At 40.4% G+C, this 22,775-nt stretch overlaps 1 protein-coding gene and 1 non-coding gene across 3 annotated transcripts in view; both read left to right on the top strand.

Moving 5' to 3' along the window:
- Window positions 1-17,043, top strand: part of LOC126109636 (transmembrane and ubiquitin-like domain-containing protein 1) — a 57,559-nt gene extending 40,516 nt beyond the window's left edge. For both annotated transcript variants that reach the window (XM_049914683.1, XM_049914682.1), the window contains exons 4-6: window positions 5,633-5,817; window positions 12,318-12,475; window positions 14,504-17,043. In XM_049914683.1, coding sequence (XP_049770640.1) covers window positions 5,633-5,817; window positions 12,318-12,475; window positions 14,504-14,805 — 645 coding nt within the window. In that variant the 3' untranslated portion in view covers window positions 14,806-17,043. The remainder of the gene's footprint in view (window positions 1-5,632; window positions 5,818-12,317; window positions 12,476-14,503) is intronic.
- On the top strand, window positions 7,489-7,563 carry Trnat-ugu (transfer RNA threonine (anticodon UGU)). The gene has a single exon. It is a non-coding gene; the product is annotated as a tRNA-Thr (tRNA).
- Window positions 17,044-22,775: the final 5,732 nt, after the last annotated feature.

Genomic DNA, 22,775 nt, shown 5'->3' with positions numbered 1-22,775 from the left:
GTACCCAAACGGTGCAGCAGAAGGCAATGCACGAGCAGCTAGCTGACAGTATATGAAAATGCTTCCAAACAGAAAAGTACCAAACCACCATGCTTTCACAGCTGTGGATAGGCACATAAGGGAATACGGCATTTGTGTTGTGCCACGGGTAGGTCTTCCTCAACTGGATGGACTGGGTATCGAGGATCATCCTGTAAAAGGTAGATGCAGATCCAGTCATGTAAGTGCCGCTGTCAGGGTTCCTCAATCAGCTGTATGGCGCCTGCTATGCAGACAACAATTCCACTCTTTTCACCTGCAAATAGTATACTAGCTGACACCTGTAGACTACACTTGACGTCAGAATTTCTGTCAGTGGTTATTTGAGTGCCATGCTGCTGTTTCGTGGTTCTGTCATCGGGTACTGTTTACGGATGAGAGCCTTTGTACCCAGGCAGGTATCGTGAATGTTCATAGTTCACACGTGTGGACATTTGAGAATCCTCACATAACTACAGTAGGGTGATATCGAAACCATTTTGCAGTGAACATTTGGTGCAGTGAAGTGTAGAGTCAATTAATTGGACTGCAAGTTACTCCACAGTACCTGAGTGTGACGTTCGCCTGCTTTATTTCATCGTCGATTGTGCCTGGTGTCGACGTACTGTGTTGTGATACTGGCTGAAAAATGAGGGTGGAAGTTCAACGCTGACTACTCTAAATGAAGTAGCTGACAGATGCACATTCACGTTTCGCAGTTCTTTACTTTCACAGTTCACAACCCCCAATAATACACAGTTATATGGCCAGTGCTCTGTTGTTTAACTTTCGATAAGCCTCATTAATAGGTTGCAGGCAAGCATCCACATACTGCTACAATAGGTTACTGTTAACATCTACGAGCAGTAAAAGCCTAACCACACATTTCACCTTCTTTCAAATAAATTGAACAGACACTGTCATTGTTTTAACACATGGCCTAATTGTGTTACACTTACATCACAGTTAACTCGGCCATGGACTGACTGTCTTGGGACAAAAAATCGGGCCCTTATACAGGGTGTTACAAAAAGGTACGACCAAACTTTCAGGAAGCATTCCTCACACACAAAGAAAGAAAATATGTTATGTGGACATGTATCCGGAAACGCTTACTTTCCATGTTAGAGCTTATTTTATTACTTCTCTTCAAATCACATTAATCATGGAATGGAAACACACAGCAACAGAAAGTACCAGCGTGACTTCAAACACTTTGTTACAGGAAATGTTCAAAATGTCCTCCGTTAGCGAGGATACATGCATCCACCCTCCGTCGTATGGAATCCCTGATGCGCTGATGCAGCCCTGGAGAATGGCGTATTGTATCATAGCCGTCCACAATACGAGCACGAAGAGTCTCTACATTTGGTACCGGGGTTGCGTAGACAAGAGCTTTCAAATGCCCCCATAAATGAAAGTCAAGAGGGTTGAGGTCAGGAGAGGGTGGAGGCCATGGAATTGGCCCGCCTCTACCAATTCATCGGTCACCGAATGAGTTGTTGAGAAGCGTACGAACACTTCGACTGAAATGTGCAGGAGCTCCATCGTGCATGAACCACATGTTGTGTCGTACTTGTAAAGGCACATGTTCTAGCAGCACAGGTAGAGTATCCCGTATGAAATCATGATAACGTGCTCCATTGAGCGTAGGTGGAAGAACATGGGGCCCAATCAAGACATCACCACAATGCCTGCCCAAACGTTCACAGAAAATCTATCTTGATGATGTGATTGCACAATTGCGTGCGGAATCTCGTCAGCCCACACATGTTGATTGTGAAAATTTACAATTTGATCACGTTGGAATGAAGCCTCATCCGTAAAGAGAACACTTGCACTGAAATGAGAATTGACACATAGTTGGATGAACCATTCGCAGATGTGTACCCGTGGAGGCCAATCAGCTGCTGATAGTGCCTGCACACGCTGTACATGGTACGGAAACAACTGGTTCTCCCGTAGCACTCTCCATACAGTGACGTGGTCAACGTTATCTTTTACAGCAGCAACTTCTCTGACGCTGACGTTAGGGTTATCGTCAACTGCACGAAGGATTTCCTCGTCCATTGCAGGTATCCTCGTCGTACTAGATCCTCACCAGTCGTGAGTCATAGGCTGGATTGTTCCGCGCTCGCTAAGACGCCGATCAATTGCTTCGAATGTCTTCCTGTCGGAACACCTTCGTTCTGGAAATCTGTCTCGATACAAACGTACTGCGCCATGGCTATTGCCCCGTGCTAATCCATACATCAAATGGGTATCTGCCAACTCCGCATTTGTAAACACTGCACTGACTGCAAAACCACGTTTGTGATGAACACTAACCTGTTGATGGTACGTACTGATGTGCTTGATGCTAGTACTGTAGAGCAATGAGTCGCATGTCAACACAAGCACCGAAGTCAACATTACCTTCCTTCAATTGGGCCAACTGGCGGTGAATCGAGGAAGTACAGTACATACTGACGAAACTAAAATGAGCTCTAATGTGGAAATTAAGCATTTCCGGACACATGTCCACATAACATATTTTCTTTATTTGTGTGTGAGGAATGTTTCCTGAAAGTTTGGCCGTACCTTTTTGTAACACCCTGTATATCCTCACAATAATAGGCACTGAAACTACACATTATTTGATGTTTAATTTACAGAAATCACAATTAAAACCTCACTCCTTCAATTAACTGCATACATCGAAAAATTGGTTCTTTTTAACAGTTTCTTCTACTAAAAGAATTAGGCCGAATTATTTGTTTAAATGATGAAATTAACAGATATTGTTACCCAAAAAATACTTTTGGCAAAACTGTTGATTACTTTGGAATTAATTAAGGGCTGGCTTTGCTAGCATGTTTTCGAATAGAACCAAATTGATCCTTTAAGAATACTATTAGTTGTACCTCCAAATGTTTACAATTAGTACAGAATTTATATTTGTTTATAAGTCAACAATAGAATTTGAGCTACAAAACAGTTACTGATTTCACCCTATAACAATACTAACTAGGAGTAGTCAAAATGAATTAGAAAATCAATTACATACACAAAACTAAGCACAAAATTAGATCTCGTGTTATATTCTTTAAAACTGAGGGCCAACCTTTCTCTTTTATGAAAATGCAGATTATACTGCAGTATGTTGATGATAATTAGTCAGACATGAAAAAATGAATTTTAAGGGGGCATATGGTAAAACCAGAGGGGAAGTAAAAATATCGCAGCTTGCTTCATCAAAAGGGTATTGACAGTTTTTGGAACACGAATTGGACGATTTGCTTCACGATGTCCCACTTGCCACACAAACCAATTTACAGTTTATGCGTGATCGTGCTGCTGCACATTTCAGTCAGCAAGCGAGAGAGCATCTCAATGTTGCTTATCCTTTTAAGTGGACAAGTTGTGCAGGACCAGTTGCTCGGCCCGCCAGATCTTTTGACCCCTGGACTTCTACCCTTGGGGCCGTCTCGAGGAGCTCGTGTACGGTGTTGCAAAATGTGGCACAATTGCAGCAGCAAACTGAAAATTGTTGTACAACTGTGCAGAATGAGATTGACAGAGCCAGCAACAGTTAGAGAGTGATAAGATGTCGACCATGCCACTGTCTTTGTCTACATGGACATCAGTTTGAACACAGTATGCAGTAAAGCAGGAATCACAAGGGTAACGAAGACACCACAAAAGTAATTCTTCTCAGAAAGGAATGACACAAAGGGATCCCTACTTTACTGCATAACTATAAAATAAAGCAGTTTCACACAAAATTAATTTAACATTTTATACTTATTTTGATGCATACATTATACCCACAAAGTGTGTACTTTTACTTTTGAATCACAAAGAATTGTGGTGCACTTGTGATCATTACTCAATGTTTCTCTTATTTTGATGCATACGTTACACTCACAGAGTGTGTACAGTTACTTTCAATTGCTTTTGAATCACTCTGTACATATTCTTGTTCTCTTTCTACAAGTTTTACCTTACACACTTCCTTCCATCACCAAACTGGTGATTCCTTGAGGCCTCACGATGTGTCCTGTTCTACCGTATCTTCCTTCGTCGTCAGCGTTGTCGTTGTTGCCGAGAGGCACCGTTATATCAAGTGGAAAGGCGCGTCGATCTTAGAGCATGAGATACGGTAACCTTAAGTCATTGACAACACACAACGGTCACCGTAGCACCTGATTCCAGAATAGCTGCAGTAGTTAGGATCTACGAACTACCCCCTCTTGACCAGGTCCCCAAAACTTAACTTGTAACGATCCCTTCGAAGCAAATTGTCATAACGATTGTCTATAAAGGCTTCGTACAACGATAAGAAATGTTACAGTTTATGGAATAATAACAGATACGACCAAACTGTCTTGTTTCTTCTGTTTTATTTAATGTAACTTTGTTCACAGTTTTATTTCGCATTCACCACTCATTCACACTCAGATGTGGAGTATATGCGAGTGCCTGAACCCTAACTCCCAATTTCCATCGAAACCCTTTGATGAACGGTTTTGGTTGCTCGATACCAACAGTCAATGATGATGATACAGTATTTTGTAATTGACTCTTTTAGTTTAGCCACCGCCTCCATGAATGTTTGTTAGGCGTAAGACAATTACTCACTTTTCTCTCCGATCCCCAATTATTAAGAGTTCGCGTAAAAGTTAACGTTTTTCTCCTTTTCATGAATTGGAGCCCGCTCTCTGCAATATAATTAAGGGGGAGGGGGGGAAACCGCTCTCAATACCGCGTCCCTCGTGAGATGCGTATAGATTTATCCCGGAATTGACCGCCCTGTAGATGTACTCAATTTAATGACCACACTTCGCTATCCGCAATTTCGTGTAACTAAATGTCCTTTTGTTACTCTCATTGTATACCATAGTTATTTAAAACTCGCCCCTATATTTTTCACTACGCACAATTAGCACTTCTTTACTTCTTTATTTCTAAGAGTAAACGAAAAAAAAAATGACGCCGTATCATCGGCTTCATCGATATAAAGCAAAACACCTCAGTATGTCCAATTTTACCTCTTCTTATAGGATCGGCTACCTTACTCATTAATTTACTACATATTATTTCCAATAACACTAAACAGGTATCGCCGTTATATTTTAATTGTATTCAAAAGAATGTTATTAGTATTATGACAGACCAAATCGTAACAAATTGTGCGGCGTGCATTTTTAACGATAGCTTTACACTCGCTCAGCCTTTATTCATGCAATATTATATATAAATATACAGACAGGACCGAAAGATTGATCTCTCTACCGTAACCAATAGAGGCAAATACGCTATTCAAGTTCCGTTACATCCATCTTGACTTGTATTGTTACACTGTCAACTAATCTCTTCCTCTGGTCCAGTTGTACCATAATTTTTTCCCTCAATTCCATTCAGTGCCTCCTCATTAGTTATCTGAGGTACCCATCTAATATTCAACATTCTCCTGTAACACCATATTTCACAAGTTTCTCTGCTGCATACGGATCCGTAAATCTAGTGACCTTTACTACAAACTGAATCAAACTGCGCAGTTATAACTTCTTTTGCATATCTTTGTGTATACAGTCATTTCAGCATTTTCTATTTCATAAATAATTGATTTCAGGTGACTCTTTTAGAGCCAAATGCAACGTCTGATGTTGTTGTGGAAGCTAGTGCTCCACCTGCAGAGGAAGCCAGCTCTGCAGCGGAAGATGCCGGAGACTGCATACGTATCAGACTGAAGTACCTCAACGACGATCAGAAACTCGTCGATGGCAAGCTGAATGAGCGGTTGGGGGATTTTAAAAGGTATTTGAAAATATGTGGAATGAGTTTTCTGTGTTTTGAAACAAAATATCATCAGAAACTTTATCAGGCCAAATCAAGAAATTTATAACTTAGGGTTGACATTAATTGGTAATGCCCTGGGGTGGCCGTGTTGGATGTGATATGCCCTTGCCTTCCTCTTAGCTTGGAACCCAGCTGCGCAGTTAGTTTTCGGAAGAGCAACAGTTTAATGTGAATTCTGAACCACTGTGCCGCTGGCATTTTTCACATTAAAAAATGGTTTCCAGAGGTGAAAGAACTGAAAACTGAGAGAAAAAAAGCCGTAAGACTGAGGAATGAACCCTAAATCTTTTGATTTGAAGTGTGACAAGTACCCCCTTCACCACACTACATTCATTTTTTTCATCTTCCAGTTTACTGCCACATACCATCAGCATAAGTTTAAGATTCTTCCTCAAATACACACTAATCTGAATACCAAAACGAATTATGTTATTGTTGTTCCTTTAGTTTCATGTCTCTCAGTAGGTAGCCAACAACTTTGAAGTGTATTGGTATGTTTAGATGCTACCATGTGCATCCTTATCCTGGAGAACTCTAGACGTGGGTAAGTGTTTCAAGTTGTAGATATCTTACTGATTTTGAGATTAACGATACCAAATTTATCTTTATCATGCTGGTCCAGATGTGTATACTGTTCTCTGTTACTGTACTTACATTTAATGGAAGAAGGTTGTAACTTAGTATTTGTGGTAAATCAGTCTATGAAGTATGTATTATTGTTGTTGTTGTTGTTGTTGTTGTTAAAGGTGTTAAAAAGAGTCAATATTCTGAATTACAAAAGAACACAGTATGTTATGAGTGTGCACTGTTTCAAAATTTCCTGGAAGATTAAAATTCTGTGTTGATTGGGACTCAAATTTGGGGTCCCTGTTTGCCTCACAGTTGTAATTTGCCAGGAAATTTCGATCATAAAAATATTTCAGAAATTGATAAGGGAATTGTGTACTTACAAGGTGATCCCACATTTTTAGATATTCCTTATACATGCCGAGGTAATGTATATCAAACACAGAATTGTCAGGTGGATATAACACATTAACAGTTATGGAGTTTCGCCTCGTCAAGGCTTTCATCACAAACTTTAAGCTCAAAGATAATGAAATTTAATCACCACACCTGCTTCCTTGACAGTTTGGCCAGTAAAAAATGTTCAAAGTAGAGGCAAATTAGACCTAGAAACACAATACCCTCAGTATGAAGATGAGTGTCTGTTCTTTCGGACATGTCCAAAAGAACAGATACCATTGGTGGTCTTGCAGCTCTCGAAGAGTAAAATCTACACCATTAGTTGCTTACAGGTGTTGATAAATATCAAGAGGACAGTTGAAAATGTGTGCCCCGACCGGGACTCAACCCGGGATCTCCTGTTTACCTGGCAGACGCTCTATCGGACTGAGCCACTGAGGACACAGAGGATAGTGTGATTGCAGGGGCTTATCTCTGATCTTCTTCAGCGCAGATGCACTCACATTTCTCAAACTCTTACGGGAATTGGTAGATTGACTGCCGCGAGTAATGAGTATAGTTGGCAGGGGTGCTACAAAGGTAGTGTGTGAACAGTAAGTTGGAAGTGTGGGTCTTACATGAAGCATGCCACAGATAAGTCCCTGCAGTCACACTATCCTGTGTGTCCTCGGTGGCTCAGTCGGTTAGAGCGTCTGCCATGTAAGCAGGAGACCCCGGGTTCGAGTCCCGGTCAGGGCACACATTTTCAACTGTCTCCGTTGATATTTATCAACACCTTTAAGCAGCTAAAGGTGTGGATTTCGTTGTTATTTTTTATACTCTCTGGGTTGAAAAGATGATAGTATGAGGTTGACAGTAAGAGGAAGCACAATCCCTCTCAGTGCAGCGCACGCAGTTACCATCTGCATACTGCTGAGGTGGGATTGAACATAACCCTTTCCAAGGTAAATGTTAAGTCTGATAAATGGAGCATGGTTGGAAATGTACAACTCAAAAACACACTACTGTACACTGTCAGAGAATTCATCTAAATTTTCCGGCATATAAATATGATCTTTCGACACATTGAACTAGACTGGCAAGCGTTTCTATTATCTTCAGGCAAAATTAAAAATTTTTGGTCAATCTGTCCTCCCCATTTTTCGTTACAGCAGTGAGTACTGTACATTTTACGAATATACAAGGCAGAAACTTAGAGCTGTGCAGCAAGGCATGCAGAGGTGTGTGTTGGGATTTATACAGAAAGGCAAAAGAATCACAGAAGACACAGGACCAGTTATCGATGTCATGGACACCCTTGGAGAGAACAGGCCTATGAAATGACAGTGTCTGTGTTGTCAGAAGGAATTACGACTGATGAATAAAGGCGGTGATGGAATGGAGTTCAAGAGACAGAGACAGATCATGAGGAAGACAGCCAGAGCGTTGGCACAAAGACTTACAGGAGGTCGATGGAATCAGCTGTCTATTTCCCTAGACCATTACTCATGGAAGAATTAGTTGCAGGCATACCTGAGTTCAGTACTTGGAAAGGCCATGTCATTTAATGATGGACATGGCTGATGATGATGACCTCTTCAAGTATAGTAGACTTCTATCAGTCCACCATCAAACGATCAAGAACATCAGATTTTCCAACACCATCCTCCCAAGTTTGAAACTACTTGGAAGTCTCTGCTACACATCTGCTACTGTTAGATACAATCGACATTGTTTGGAATCAATTGGTAGCATTTGAACTTGACAGAACTTATCTTGGGTGTTACCACACACAGGTTCAGTTCATTGTTTTGATTGAAAGCCGTTTTTTCCTAGCAAACTAGGATCCATACTACTGTAGCGAACGTAAATATTGAAGTAGCCTGCGGAAGTTTTATTGATATTTAAGCAGTGACAATATTCTCGAAACCAAAACCTTCTACAAGTTCCAAGTCAGGAGAGAAATGCAAGTACATAACTCTGACCACCGACCAGAAATTGGAAATCATCAAATGCCTAGAGAGAGGTAAGAATAGAAATATTTTGATGAATTAATTTAATATTGGTTTACTGACTAAAGTAGTTTGATTCTCAGTCGGTAAGACTGAGCGAGGTGACGCAGTGGTTAGTGCACTGGACTCGCATTTGGGAGGATGATGGTTCAATTCCACTTCTGGCCATCTGATTTAGGTTTTCCATGATTTCCATAAATTGCTCCAGGCAAATGCCGGGATGGTTCCTTTGAAAGGGCAAGGCTGACTTCCTTCCCTGTCCATCCCTAATCAGATGAGAATGATGACCTCGCTGTCCAGTCTCCTCCCCCAAAACAGCCCAACTCAGTTGGTAATAACTGAAAAATTGGCTTTCAGGCACATATTAAGAAACCAAAATTGGAACAGTTGGATTTTACATTATATAAATGGTTCAGTGCAGTACGCTCTGAAGGAAAGTTGGTAACAGGGCCAGTGGTTATTGAAAATGCAAGGAAATTCAGTATTGCAGAAACTGAATGCAATTTTTCTGATGGTTGGTTCAGAAACTTCAGGTTTTGGCAAGGAATTTGAAGACCTCATGTAACTGGAGAAACTGTTTCAGTGAACCAAGACTCAGCGGATAAATACAAAGACAAGTATGAAGAAATAATCAGAGGTAATAATCTAACAGCTGATCAAATTTACTAGGCCGATGAAAGAGACCCACTCTAGTAGCCAGGGGAGATAGGGAGAGGGGTGGGGGGAGAGAGAGAGAGAGAGAGAGAGAGAGAGAGAGAGAGAGAGAGTTGTGCTATGTGCCAGTACATATAGAAGCCGCTGAATAACCCCCTTTTGTAATTGGTAAAGTTGGAAGAAAGCTTTAGAAATCTCAGTACACCAGAAGACAGCAAGCCATCCCTCATTTGGACAACTATAAAGCACATCCACTAGTAGCTGAGTTAGTTTATGGAAAACTGTTTACCACATTTCTGCCACATAATCTTAATCAATGATCCAGCTCATGAATCTAGGGGTAATCCAGAACTTTAAATGTTTTTATAGGGTCTCTTTTATTCACAGCCTGTTAAATGCTGAGTGTGATGTTACAGACTTTCAGAAAAAGTTTAATATACAAGATACTGTGTATGCTGTAATGCCGTCATAGGCTCGAGTACAAAGTTATTTTACGATGCTGTGGGAGAAAACTTTGGCCAACTGCAAATCCTGTTTGTGATTCAACATCACAGATTGTCGAGGAGGAACGGCATTTTGAATCAGTGTCTGAAGTTTTGGACATTGTATGAAGTGTAACTGATAACAATCCTTTGGAACACGTATCTGAAGAACAACTTGCAGAGTGGATTCAAATGGATAATGATGAACCTTTTGAGTAGGAGGACATTATCCAAAGTGTAGTAAAACCTCAAATTATACAGATACTTGAAGAGAGTGACTCGAGTGAGAAAACAGGAGGAGAGGAGAGACTCAGTTGGGCAGAAACTGCAGAGTCCGTAGATAAATTCAACACTTTTGCTGACTGTATACTAATTATAATGCCTCTGAAGTTGTTGGTTTACTTATAATTAGAAATAACTTTTGTGCCAAGTGACAACGATTCTGAAAACAGGATGATGATCAAGATTTTTTTAAACCAAACTAAAATATTGTACAGTACATTTATTTAACTAAATGTGTCGAATAAAAATTTTGTATTGGTCTAATTTTGAGCTAAAGTTATTAACTTAACAATTCTGCTAATTAACATTTTACTCCAAAACACCGCGTTACAGCTATTTTCACTGTATGGCTTAGCCTATACCAGTAGTAAGAGGTACTTCCCATAATCCGGCATTTTTGATAATCTGCCATGGCCAGTCCCAAATGTACCGGACTATCAGACTTCTACTGTATATTGTAACACCTTATCAAAATATCTTCTAAAATTTTAATACCTTTAACTGAACTTTCACCCTCATTGTTCAGCAAATACAGGGTGGCCAAAATAAAAGAAGCCTCATGTCTTATAAACAACATACAGACAATTCACTCATTTACTGTAAATTCAGAATACAGAGTAGTAAATTATTGCTATGAAAAACAATGTACTGAACATTCCGTAGTTCACAAGAAGAGCTGAAAGTGTTCACCATAAACATTGACAATATAATAATCTTTGATACACAAATCTTGTTTCTGGAAACTTTTGCCTAATCATTTGGTACAGTTTCGGCAACCGCATTGTGAATGTTTGCTTTTAACTCTTCAGTTGTATGCAGGTTGTTTCTGTAGACTTCACACTTAAAATTACCCCACAAACAGAAATCGCAAGTAGACAGTTCAGGTGGTTTGGGAGGCCATAAATTTGCGGAAACTTTACATTCTTCTCTGAAAGTTTCTTGGAGATTTGACACGAAAATTGAAATATGCACTGGAGCACAATCTTGTTCGAAAAACGCGCACTCTTGTTCTTCCTCCAATGGCTGTGCTATGAATAGTTGCAACAGTTCTATTACATACATGTTAGAGTTCATGGTGTTGTTAAAGAAAATGGAGTCTACAATCTGTTGGCCTAAAACTGCACACCCAACACCTGCTTTCAGATCATGCAGAGGCACCTCAAAGCATTCTGTGGAATTGTCTGTTGACCCATAGTGTGTGTTTTGCGAGTTCATGTACCCAATAATGTGAAACCAGGCCTTGTCTGAGTTGAAGAAAAGATTTGGACACAGATAACCATCAGCAACATTTGTGAATTACCATTTGCAATATTGTTGTCATTATGCGTAATCCGTAGGTCTTAACTGTTTGCTTCACTCTTACTTTGTATGCTCTCATATGTAACAACCTCAATGTCTTCTAGCATGATATTCATTTGATGTTTAGTTGGGAGAATAGATATGTAGTTAATTTCCGTGAACTTCTACCATAGACACATTCAGTAGTTTCGGGTGAAAAAACTTCCTTTACATGGCGGCATTGGTGTTACTGAATGAACATGTTGTTCTAAATGTAGTGATCAGTTTCTCCACAACACTCCTTGCAAGAGCAGCTGTCTCTGGATATTTTGTCATGAACCTATCATTTAATATTTTAAATGATTTATGTAAAAAAGGTGATATTATACACTTTTTGATTGAAAAAGACATTCTGTAGAACTGTATTCACAAGCTTGAAACTGTCTACTGACATCACTGATCACTAAACCACCACTCGACATAAAGTGCCACTGTTTGAGCACCGCACCAGCATTAAGAAAAATAGCAACACTCAGATAGCTTCAGATATCACGTTCAGTATAACACGGGTACCCTCTTTTCCTGGCCACCCCATATATATCAAACTTTCACAACATTTTTTCTCGTTATGTTCGTAACGATAAATGAAGATGCTCACTTATTGATATGGGCTCTGCTCTCATAGTTTTTTTAATTTTCATATGGTTTTTACCATTATTTCCCAGTTTTCCTGCAAGGTGAAAAGTAAAAAATAAAATAAAAAAAGTGATCATTTTTGAGAACGAGACTGGTCGGTGTGTTACAGGAGGCACTTCGCTTCCGAGCTGTCGGCAGACAAACTGGTGCGGCTGATTTTCAACGGGCAGGTGCTGGGCAGCGACTCGGAGACCCTGCGACAGTTGGGCCTATTCGACAACTGCGTCGTGCACTGCCTGGTGCACACGCCGCGCCCAGGAAGCACAGGTGGGCACTGTGCCAGGCTCGCTTTAGAAAGCATTGCAGCTGTGCAATTTGGTGCCAATTCCTTTGCATTTTCCATTAACCTGTGTAGTGCTGAGCTTACCTTGTGAGACCATAAAGGCCATATTGCTTCGGTGCGCAACTCTGAGCAAAACAGAACATGGAACTGGTTTTTGTCTCTAATAGGTTGTCGCTACGGTAGCTGTTCTGTAATCTGCTAACTGTCGATCACTTGGTTATTCTGATTTGGATGTAATGCCTGTCGATAATGTCGATATTTCAAATGGAAACATTGTTATTTATGGACTGTACAGTTTTCAAATTTGCTTGTTATTGGCCAGATTAAACTTTTAAGTCATTATCAAGTAGTCAATAAAAATACCAAAACACAGACAGAAAAACATGTGGGTGTGTAAAAAAAAGACAAATAGCAGTATTTTTAATTCAACACAGGAAGCAACCTTCTGCGTCCATTCAGATAACCTCTATTTAGCACGTCACAACACATGTGTGGAAATTAACCAACCCACACATGTGGAGCCAGTTACAAACATTACTGTGATCTGCATCAGATAGGAACAGAATGTTTATAATGCATGTAAAATATGGCCTAAGTATGTATTGAACAACAAACCACTGGCAGTCCACATAATTTCATGCACCAACATCAAATTTATTCTAGTGATGTATCCAAATGCAGATGGATGTATCCAAATGCAGATGGATGTATCCAAATGCAGATGGAAGTACAAAACAGTGGTCCCAATGTACAAAAATGTGGACATTACATGAGAATAAGTTTGAGATTGATATATAAAGTGATGTGGATTCTCTGTGGTTTGTTGTTCAATACATACTTAACTTAAATTGTATATGGTTCTTCCATGTACATTATAAATTTTTGTTCCTTATTAGATACAAAACTCGCATTAGTGTTTACCATAAAGTTCTGATCCTTTAAAGTTGAATTTCTGTGTATAAAACAGCTTCAGATGTCTGATTACTTTGCAGATGAGTTTGTGTGTTATAAATTTTCCATTAAGCACGCTATCAGGAAAAAGTTAAGGAAAAATTTCAAATTTTGTTTAAAGAGTTTTGGAAGATGGTGTGGAGCACGTCCATATCTCACCACTGACTTCTAGTATCAGCCACACGCAGTTGACAGCAACAAGTGTATGGGCCTGAAGATGACGTCGTTACAACGTTGAAACTAGTTGCCAAAATAAAATCGACACCTTAAATACAACTGGAGGAATTTCTTCATTTTTAATATAGAGAGCTTAAAGGTGGGCCATCCTCACTGTAAGACTTGCACTATGCACCATCCTCCCACCAGCTGCATCAGCCCTTTAATTGGCAAAACATATGCTTCCGAAAGGAGAGCCACCTCTGAAATAACAGACATTGCATACCAGCTGTTATGTAGACACTGTTTGGGCTTCTACATTGGTTTGAGTACCATCAAATTACCAGCCATATAACTGCTTGCATAGTGGCCTCAGGTGGATCAACACATCATTGACTTGCTCAATTTGTGAACCTCTTTTGTATGAATAAATTTTCTATTTTTTCTGAAATTGTAATAACTTTTTTGGCCCTACATGTACATCACATCTAATGACTTCTGTCCTATTTGGATAATTCCTTCATAGTGTGTTTTTAGTGTATTTTGCCTGCCGTGACTATTTCATTTCCCCAGCATCACCCATCTACTCTTTACACATTTCTTTTATAAGTGTCACGTGTGTTATTCTGTGTTTTGGTATATTAATATGTTGGTTGATAATGACTAAAAAGTCAAAATTGTCTGATAGCAAATAAATGTGAAAATTATACAGCAGATAATATTTTCCTTTGAAAAATATATTGAGGCTGTGGATTCGTGCAGACAAAATTATGTTGGTGTGAGCAATATGAATCCACAGATAGGAATAAACATTGTGCGGTGAGCTACCTTATGTATTATCTGAATTTAGTTTTTCTATTTGTAATTGTTTTAGTAATTGTGTTTTGTTTGGCTCATCAAATCAGGTGTGGGGTCATCGTCCCAACTGCACTCGCAGCAGTCGAGTCTCCGGGGCAGCCTCACACTGGGGGGCGGTGACGCTGGTGTGGGCGGAGCGGTGGGGACAGAGGGTGGACGTGAGTGGGACCTGGGCAATGTGCTGTTCGCGTCTCTCAGCCTGGCGCTGGGGGTGGCCTGGTACTGCCGCCTGCAGTACGCCCAGCTGTTCAGCGTCACAACGACCGTCGCGCTCGTCGGGCTCACTGGGGTTGTCGCCTTCACTGTGCTGGGCACCTACATCCCGGACCAGGATGTCGTGCGCCAGTAAGGGGAGGAAGTGCGCAGCGCGGGCGTACTTTCCTACCGTCTGTCCCTCGTGACTCGAAAGTCGCCGAGTGGAAAATGTTAAACTGTTATCAGAAACGTGCGTACTGTATCTTCCCTCCGAGCTGCGTGAAGGTAAATACTTGTCGAGGAGAAGGGTAACTGTATGGATTACCCACTTCTTTTTGTTCATAAAATAAGAAACAATTGTATCTCTGTTCTTCAGAGATTTTTTTTCCAAATGTCGGCCAAGTTTGCTAACAATCTGACAGAGCCATTTCGTCATCTTACAGTCACAAAGAACTTTTCACTGATGTGTGAGAGAATATGATGTACAGGCAGACAAAACTTGTGTGCCGAGTATGCGTTTGAACCAGGATCGCTCTCCTTGTCTTGTCACTTTTCTAATCATTACTATGGTTATGGTTTCTGTCACTTTTGGTGCTGTAGATTTCCATATTCTTTGCAGGTTGCACCTGTGAGGAAGGATGTTTGTTGTTAGAAGGTATATCATGGGAGACTAAATTTGTGCTGGTAATTGTAAGACTGAAAAGGGTAATTTTCTGACAGTAAGGGGCAATTGATAAATACAGTTCCTCTCCTCTCCTACACCTCCCTTTACTCCTTTTTCAGGCTGTATGATATTTCCACATATTTTATTTTGTATGCATTGCTTGTCAGGGAAGGTTTATTCAGTGCCATCTAGTAGTGAAGGGCTTCACGTGCAGCATTGTTGTAATGTAAAAGGTTACAAGGAAACACAGTTTTATTGGGTATAAGTTGGGTGAAATTAAGGATTCTGCAATGTCTGTGTATGATATCGTTACTTTACACATCAGAGCACAAGTAGTTGGTTCCTAGTGTGGCTCAAAGCTTTCAGTCTCCCATGATGATTGATCTTTCATACTCAGCAGCGTAAAATTGTGTTTGGAAATGACTGTCAGACTATGACAAGCCACTGGTACATTACTGGAGAGAATTAATTCTGACTGTGTTACCCAAAAGGAAAATTTGATGTATACAGCTTGAGTTTCAAAACAATTTTTTTTCCCCCTCCCCAGCCTGGTTTCCTTGATTCATTCTCATTTCTGCTATATGCTCTTGTAAATAAGTACCACATGTGGTTGGAAAGTAATTTTTCAGCATACATTCAGTGCATGGTTTCTGATTGTGTTGCCATTATTTATGGTACATTAGTTGATGAGTACAATCTGCGTCTCTGTCATAGATAAGAGAATTGTTTGCATTAATATTTTTCCTCATTTTACTGCAGTGTACACATTGATGAGTAAACATTGGCATCATAACGAAATTAAGGTAAATTGCCCTTAATGAAAGGACCAGTTCATTATTTTTTTATTATTATTTTAATAATGGATACGGATCCTCTCTAGTATATTACTAGTCTAAAAACTACAAAAGTTTGTTGCTGTATGTAACTTGTGACAGATATCATAAGACCTGCAATATCCAAGTGGCATGACTGTGGAATAAATGTGTTTGTGCTGTCAGGTGATTATGTTATACTTGATACACAGACGGGTAAAAGTTTTCATTTTTTTAATGTGTAGTTAACACTTGAAGAAGCTTTGTTATTCTCTTTCCTCTAGTTGTGAATATAGAGAGACTTAAAAAGTTATTTAGTATCACAGGAAAACTGTCTCCTCTATTTACTGTAAATACATGTGAAATAATTTATATATGTATATTATTGTACAATATGAAGAGGATGTAATTAAGGACTGTATGTATAAATATATATATATATATATACATCGTTGTTTTACTGTTTTTATTATTTTATGTATTGCCTTTTGTATCATATTTCAAGAGAAAACTCTAAAACTGAAATTCCTACCCTTTGAAATACAATCAGATAGATTAAAGAGCAATGTGTTTATTTCCCAATACACAGTACATGCATGCATTTCAGAAATTTAGAAAGAAAATGACATAAATTATAGTGGTCAGTAAATTTAGAAATAGGCACAAAATATGCAGTTCTGTTCACATGGGACCATTGCTTGTTTTGTTGCTGAAGTGTAGATTGCAATTTATAAGATGTGGCAAGTGCCAAAATTTTGAGCCATTGTGTTGAAGAAAATGTGTACATTGTGCAAATATCAGTGGAATTTTCTATGTGAATTCTTGTAAGTACGAGCATGTTAAGGTTATCAAGTTTATTTGTGAAGCTTGTTTTAGTAAACAGTATTCTTCTGACAATAAAGTTGCTGACAAAGGATTGCTAATTTGGGCAAATTCTTATGTACAACTGTGACACAAAAACAAACACTGTATGTGCTAACATTTGAATTGTTAATGTAGAACTTTATTGCACAATCCGTAAAACACAACCAAATTTTATGTACAGTGTCATAACAGGATACAAATGTTCTGTCATAAATATTCCATCATTACTAAGTTGTTTGTTCTCATTTTTAGCGCTTTATTTTCTGTCACAGATCCATTAAAAGATGATGTAGAATGCTGTAGTTGATCCATTTTCACAAATATTTTTCAAGCACATATAGAACGTCACAGTGCCATTACAGCTGTGGTCTAATTTCAGAGCACAAAATTTAGGAATGGAGAATTGACACTAAAATGCAAGACAGGTACTTAATCACTGGTTGGTAAGAAGTTAATACAGTAATGGTAAATCATTTGTGGAATATACCAAGCAGTGTAGCGCAGTAAGACATTTAATTCTTGAATGGATCAAGGGACAAATACCTGTTTGGCAGTGTAGATGTATATTCTCCCGATTCACAAATGAACTGAATTTCTGAATGATTTTTTAACACATCAACTGCTATGAGGCCCCCTGGTGGGCACAGCAAGCATGACGCCATATACTGTCCTCATGCCAGTGACCCCACACGCCACTCGGTTTAGTATTATATATCTTTGGATGGTGGGTAAATTTCCAAAAAACAAAGTTCAAAATGTCGATCAAGGTATTGTGTATGATTTCCTGTACACCAGCATCGCCTCCAATGAGAAATAAAAATGAATTCACAGTACTGAACTATATGCTGTAATAAACTGAGAGGAGCAAATGGCCATCGGTGGGCGCATAGTGTCAGGTGTGAACACCTGCTGTGTCCACTGACAGCTGCACGGAAGTTGATGTTTTAAATAAGGGGGTGGCTGATTTAATTCCTTTTTCGTGTCCATTTCTAATTAGCTTAACACTGAAAAGAATTTTACACTCGTACTACCTTCCAGGGTGGAACGCAAATGATACGAGTGAAGATGACTGTTCCCCCATGAGTTGACAGTCCGCATGCTACCATGTGTCACAGCATAACTCTGGAATGCCTAAGACATCTGGTCACAAAGACCCCACTGTCTCCTCACCCCTTGAATCTCTTCATATCAAGGCATGCTTCTATGTAGAACTGGAACAAGCAGTCACGTGACTGCCAATTGCGGCAGTGGTGTGTGTGTGTGTGTGTGTGTGTGTGTGTGTGTGTGTGTGCGTGTGCACGCGCCCGCGCCAGTCAGATGGAATCAGCACAGTGAAACAGGTTGACAAGGAGATGTGGCAGAGAGGACGTATTATATGGAAATGCAGGCATTCTCGCTGAATTTCGATGATGAAGTCTTCTCGGGTTTTCAGCCGAGTCAATGCATTATTCTGCAACAACTTTTGGACAAGTTTAGTACTTGTCGTCTTCAGGCAAAGTGTTGGGGTTTGTGTCCAGTTCGTACCTTTGTAGCCGTTTGACTGCAGGCTCCTCTGCCTCGTTTGCAACAGCTGGACCAATCGTGTGCCTCGGGAATACGTGTCGCAGTGGTGAGCTGCCCATCAGTTCTGTCCGCTGCCTTTGTTGCTCTCACATCAGAGCGCTTTTTACACATTCTTACGAGTGTTACATCCTGTGTGAAGCTCATTCAGAAATTGCTATTATGTTTGGATGTGCTCAAGACCACTCTGTGAAAGGAGGTGGCCAATTTGTAAGTGTGCCAATGTGGACTGTCCGACTTGTCTATGAGAAAGGCTGTGCCACTTGATGCACATACATCTCAAAATGGTTTCCGTGTGAACACGGCGAAGGGAATTTCACGCAATGGACGTTCATAGTTGGGTACAACACGAGACTATTTTCACCATGTGTCTAGCTGTATGTATTCGGTTCTCTGAACGACACAGAAACTGCACATAAGTTGAATGGAGGCATGTGATGATGATAATGATGTTGAGTTGAGGGGCACTTGACATCATGGTCATCAGCATCTGTACATGTTCCCAGTCTTTCCATTTCCAGTTTCAGCACTTCCCGAATGGTGAGATGGTGATGATGAGGACAACACAAACACCCAGTCCTCAGGCAGAAAAAATCCCCGACCCAGCCAAGTATCAAACCCGGGACCCTGTGATTCAGAGGCAGCAACACTAGCCCCTTGACCACGAGCTGCGGACGGCATGTAATGTGATCCAGTGAGTTGCAGTTTTGCCTCTGCACTGGTGGCCCGTCTAGACAATTAACTTGTCAACTGCTGTGAGGCTGGCAGTGGCTACAGCAGAGCCTCACAGCTGACTGTGTGGCCCGGCCTGGCCTAGTGGTGAAACATCCATCGCTGTGTGTGTGGAGCCAACATGTTAAATTTTGGTGTACGGAGGGTGGATTTTATGCTAGAGGTGGTTCTGGATTGTTTTGATGATGACTTGGACCCATTTATTCACACTGTGTAAATAAACATCCTCAGTGATTAGATGTTGCCCTCACTTCTACATCTTCTCGACGGGTATGCTGTGGATGCAGCCAACTTCTCAGACAATAACAGTGTTCACAGGGCTGCATGCATGCATTCCCAGTTTTGTGAACCCTCAAGCAGACTATTGCACCACTACCGAACTAAATCACCTAACATTAATCCCGCAGAAAATGTTGGAGACTCTTTGAGCAGGGGGTGAAATATAACAATAATTATCCTTTCAATCTGGGAGTGCTTTGGGTTTCAGTTGTCAGTCGATTGACTGCAGATGGGTGACATGTCTGAAGAAACTTACGGACTGTTCCTCAATGAACTGAGGCTTATTGAGTCTAGAGGCAGTGTTATCTAGGATTAGCACAATGTGTTCTGGGGTGTCTAATTTTCCTGTTGGAGGCAGTGTACCCTTACCTCTGTATAGGCTTTGAAACTGACTTACACAAGAAGGACCTACATTTCACATGGACACCAAGCTGTGGTGCAGTGTGGCATTTTTCTCATATACAAATAATTGCTAGAGGTGGTAGAGGTGATAAGTGACAGTAAAAATCCTAGGACTGGATGCCTAAAATATTCTGGAGGTAAAATACTAAACGAAACGAAAAGGATGCGGAGGGAGATTTTTGGAGTGAAGCTCAGTTAACAGTAGAATACGAGTGGAGTCTTCATGTTCAACCTGTACATCAAAGAAGCAACGTTGAAAATACACTGGTGTGCAAACCTTGAGGAGGAAATAACTTTCACACCATGTGTCTTCGCCAAGTAATACACGAGTTGCTCAATGAAACTAGGACCATACATAAGAAGAGCTGCTACAGTATATGCAGAAGGTAACTAAAAGAAATACCCAATCAGACAAACAGAAATGACACTTTTATTCAGAGACAATAATTACACTGAAGTTACCACAATTTATGATGGCCCCCTGCACATAACAAAAGGAGTTGGGCATGGTTAATAGAGTGTGTAATCACCAGGGACGACAAAGTGTGCTCTGCAATCTGATCCCCCGCTGGCCACAAGATTGATAAGGAGTTCTTGTCATAAGGTGTTTCATTCCTCCCACAGAGTGGTTGATAATGTCTGGCGCTCAATTGCTGCATATGGACATGCTGCTATACCTCAATAAAGCATCCCACATATGCTCAATGGAAGTCGAGTCGAGTCGAGGTGTGTGTGTGTGTGTGTGTGTGTGTGTGTGTGTGTGTGTGTGGCGGGGAGGGGAAGGGGAATGGTAGACCAGTACATTTGCCATTTGCTCTCATTCAAAGAACTGCTCCACCTGTCCTGTTCAATGCAGCTGCACACTGTCATCCATAAAAATGAAGTTTGACAAATGCACCCCAGAAAAGATGTACATGGGGAAGGAGTGAAGTGTGACAATAGCATTCACTGGTAAGTGTACCGCATTCTGAGACGCAGAGGTCAGTACACCATGCCACATTATGCCTCTCCATTCCGTAATAGCTGGACCATCAAAAAATCATGTTTGATGATGTTCGTGGGTGCATTACATAATTGCACCTCTCGCCACATAAGGGTATGCTTAGAATCACTACCCAAGAGTGAATCTGCCCTCATCTGAGAGAAGCACGCGGCCCCGCCCTTCTTTGGTCGAGTCCCTCACACTCTCAGTACCACCGCAAATGGTGCCATCAATGTATGGGTGTCAACAGAACACAACTGTACTGGTCATCAGGCAGAAAGACCAACACAATGCAGTCACTGCATGACTGAGGAGTGTGGGACTGTTTGCCTTGCAGTGAAATTTGGCTCCAATTGCACCTGCTGTTTTTTAAGTGGGGCCTTTCTTGTTGCCTGTTGCACAATGTAGCAGCCAGATGCTGTAGCTGACTGTGGACAACCACCTTATCTCCTTTGGGCAGCAGTGCCTGTGGTTCACAACACTCCCCGTGCACATGAAACTGCTGTGAGCAATACCAAATTCTGGGCTATACTCGTCCCACTTCGTCCTCGTCCTAGTTTTTATTCTTTCCTGTATGCAGTCATCTGAATATTGCTGGGCACATTATAGTGAAGAACACCACCAGTGTGAACTTATCTGCTCATTGATTGACACACACTGTCTTTCCCATTCCAACTGCTTCTTGTTGTGGTGCCAGCCCCATTTGGTGCTATAGTCACACTGATCTCAAGCTATGTGATGTCCAATTTTCTGTGCGCGACTGAGAGACCTCTTCCAACATGCTCTCACACTTTCGTTTATTTTCACCAAATAGTTAATATGTTATGTTACTTTATCTATCTCATCTGTAAGTTTTGCAGTATAGTGAATAAGAAAGTTTCAAGGGTGGGATTAAAATTCAGTATGAAAGAAAATCAATGATAAGATCCGCTAATAGAATTGTTATCCACGGTGACAGGTAAGAAGAATTACAGAACAAATTGAATGGAATGAACATACTACTGTGTACAGAATATATGAACGACGAAAGTAAGAGGAGTAGCAAAAGTGAAATTAGCAATAAACTTAATAATAAAATTTGGAGCCACACAATAGACAAAGTGAAAGAATTCTTTCTACCTTGGAAGCAAAGGAAGACAAAAAGCAGATTGGCATAGCAAAGACAGCATTTGTGCCCAATAGGATTCCACTGATATCAAACATTGACTTTATTTGAGGAAGAAATTTCTGAGAATGTAAATTTGGGAGACAGTATTGTATGAAAGGGAATCATGGATTGGGAAAACTAAAAATGCAGTGAAAAGAAGTGTTTACCATGTGGTGCTATAGAAGGATGCTGAAATTAGGTGGACTGATAAGGTAAGAAATGAGATTGTGCTTCAGGTAATCAGCAAGTTTAGGAGAATGTGGAAAATAGTGACAAGAGGAAAGAATAGGATGCCAGGACATGTTCAGACACCCAGGAATAATGTTCGTAGTACTAAAAGAAGCTGCAGAGGTTAAAAAAATCTGTAGGGAAAGACAGAGGTTGGAATATACCCAGAAAGTCAAGAAATAATTGAAGTCATCAGATTAAGTACTGCTCTGAGATGAAGAGGTTGGCAAAGGAGAAATGGCAGGACACATTGAAACACTTGGAGGACTGATGACACAAAAGGGAATAAATACTTATGAATAGGGAAACTGATAACAGAGAAAAGTGACGTTGATACCAACCACATATAGGGATACCAGTGAAGATGATTGTGATAATATTAATGAACTTGGCAAATAATTCAAAATGGATGAGAATTTAATCATACAAGGAGACCAGACTGTAGATGAGGACG

The sequence above is a fragment of the Schistocerca cancellata genome, chromosome 12 (assembly GCF_023864275.1).
Source record: "Schistocerca cancellata isolate TAMUIC-IGC-003103 chromosome 12, iqSchCanc2.1, whole genome shotgun sequence".
NCBI lineage: Eukaryota > Metazoa > Arthropoda > Insecta > Orthoptera > Acrididae > Schistocerca > Schistocerca cancellata.
This window is presented reverse-complemented; position numbering and strand designations above follow the sequence as displayed.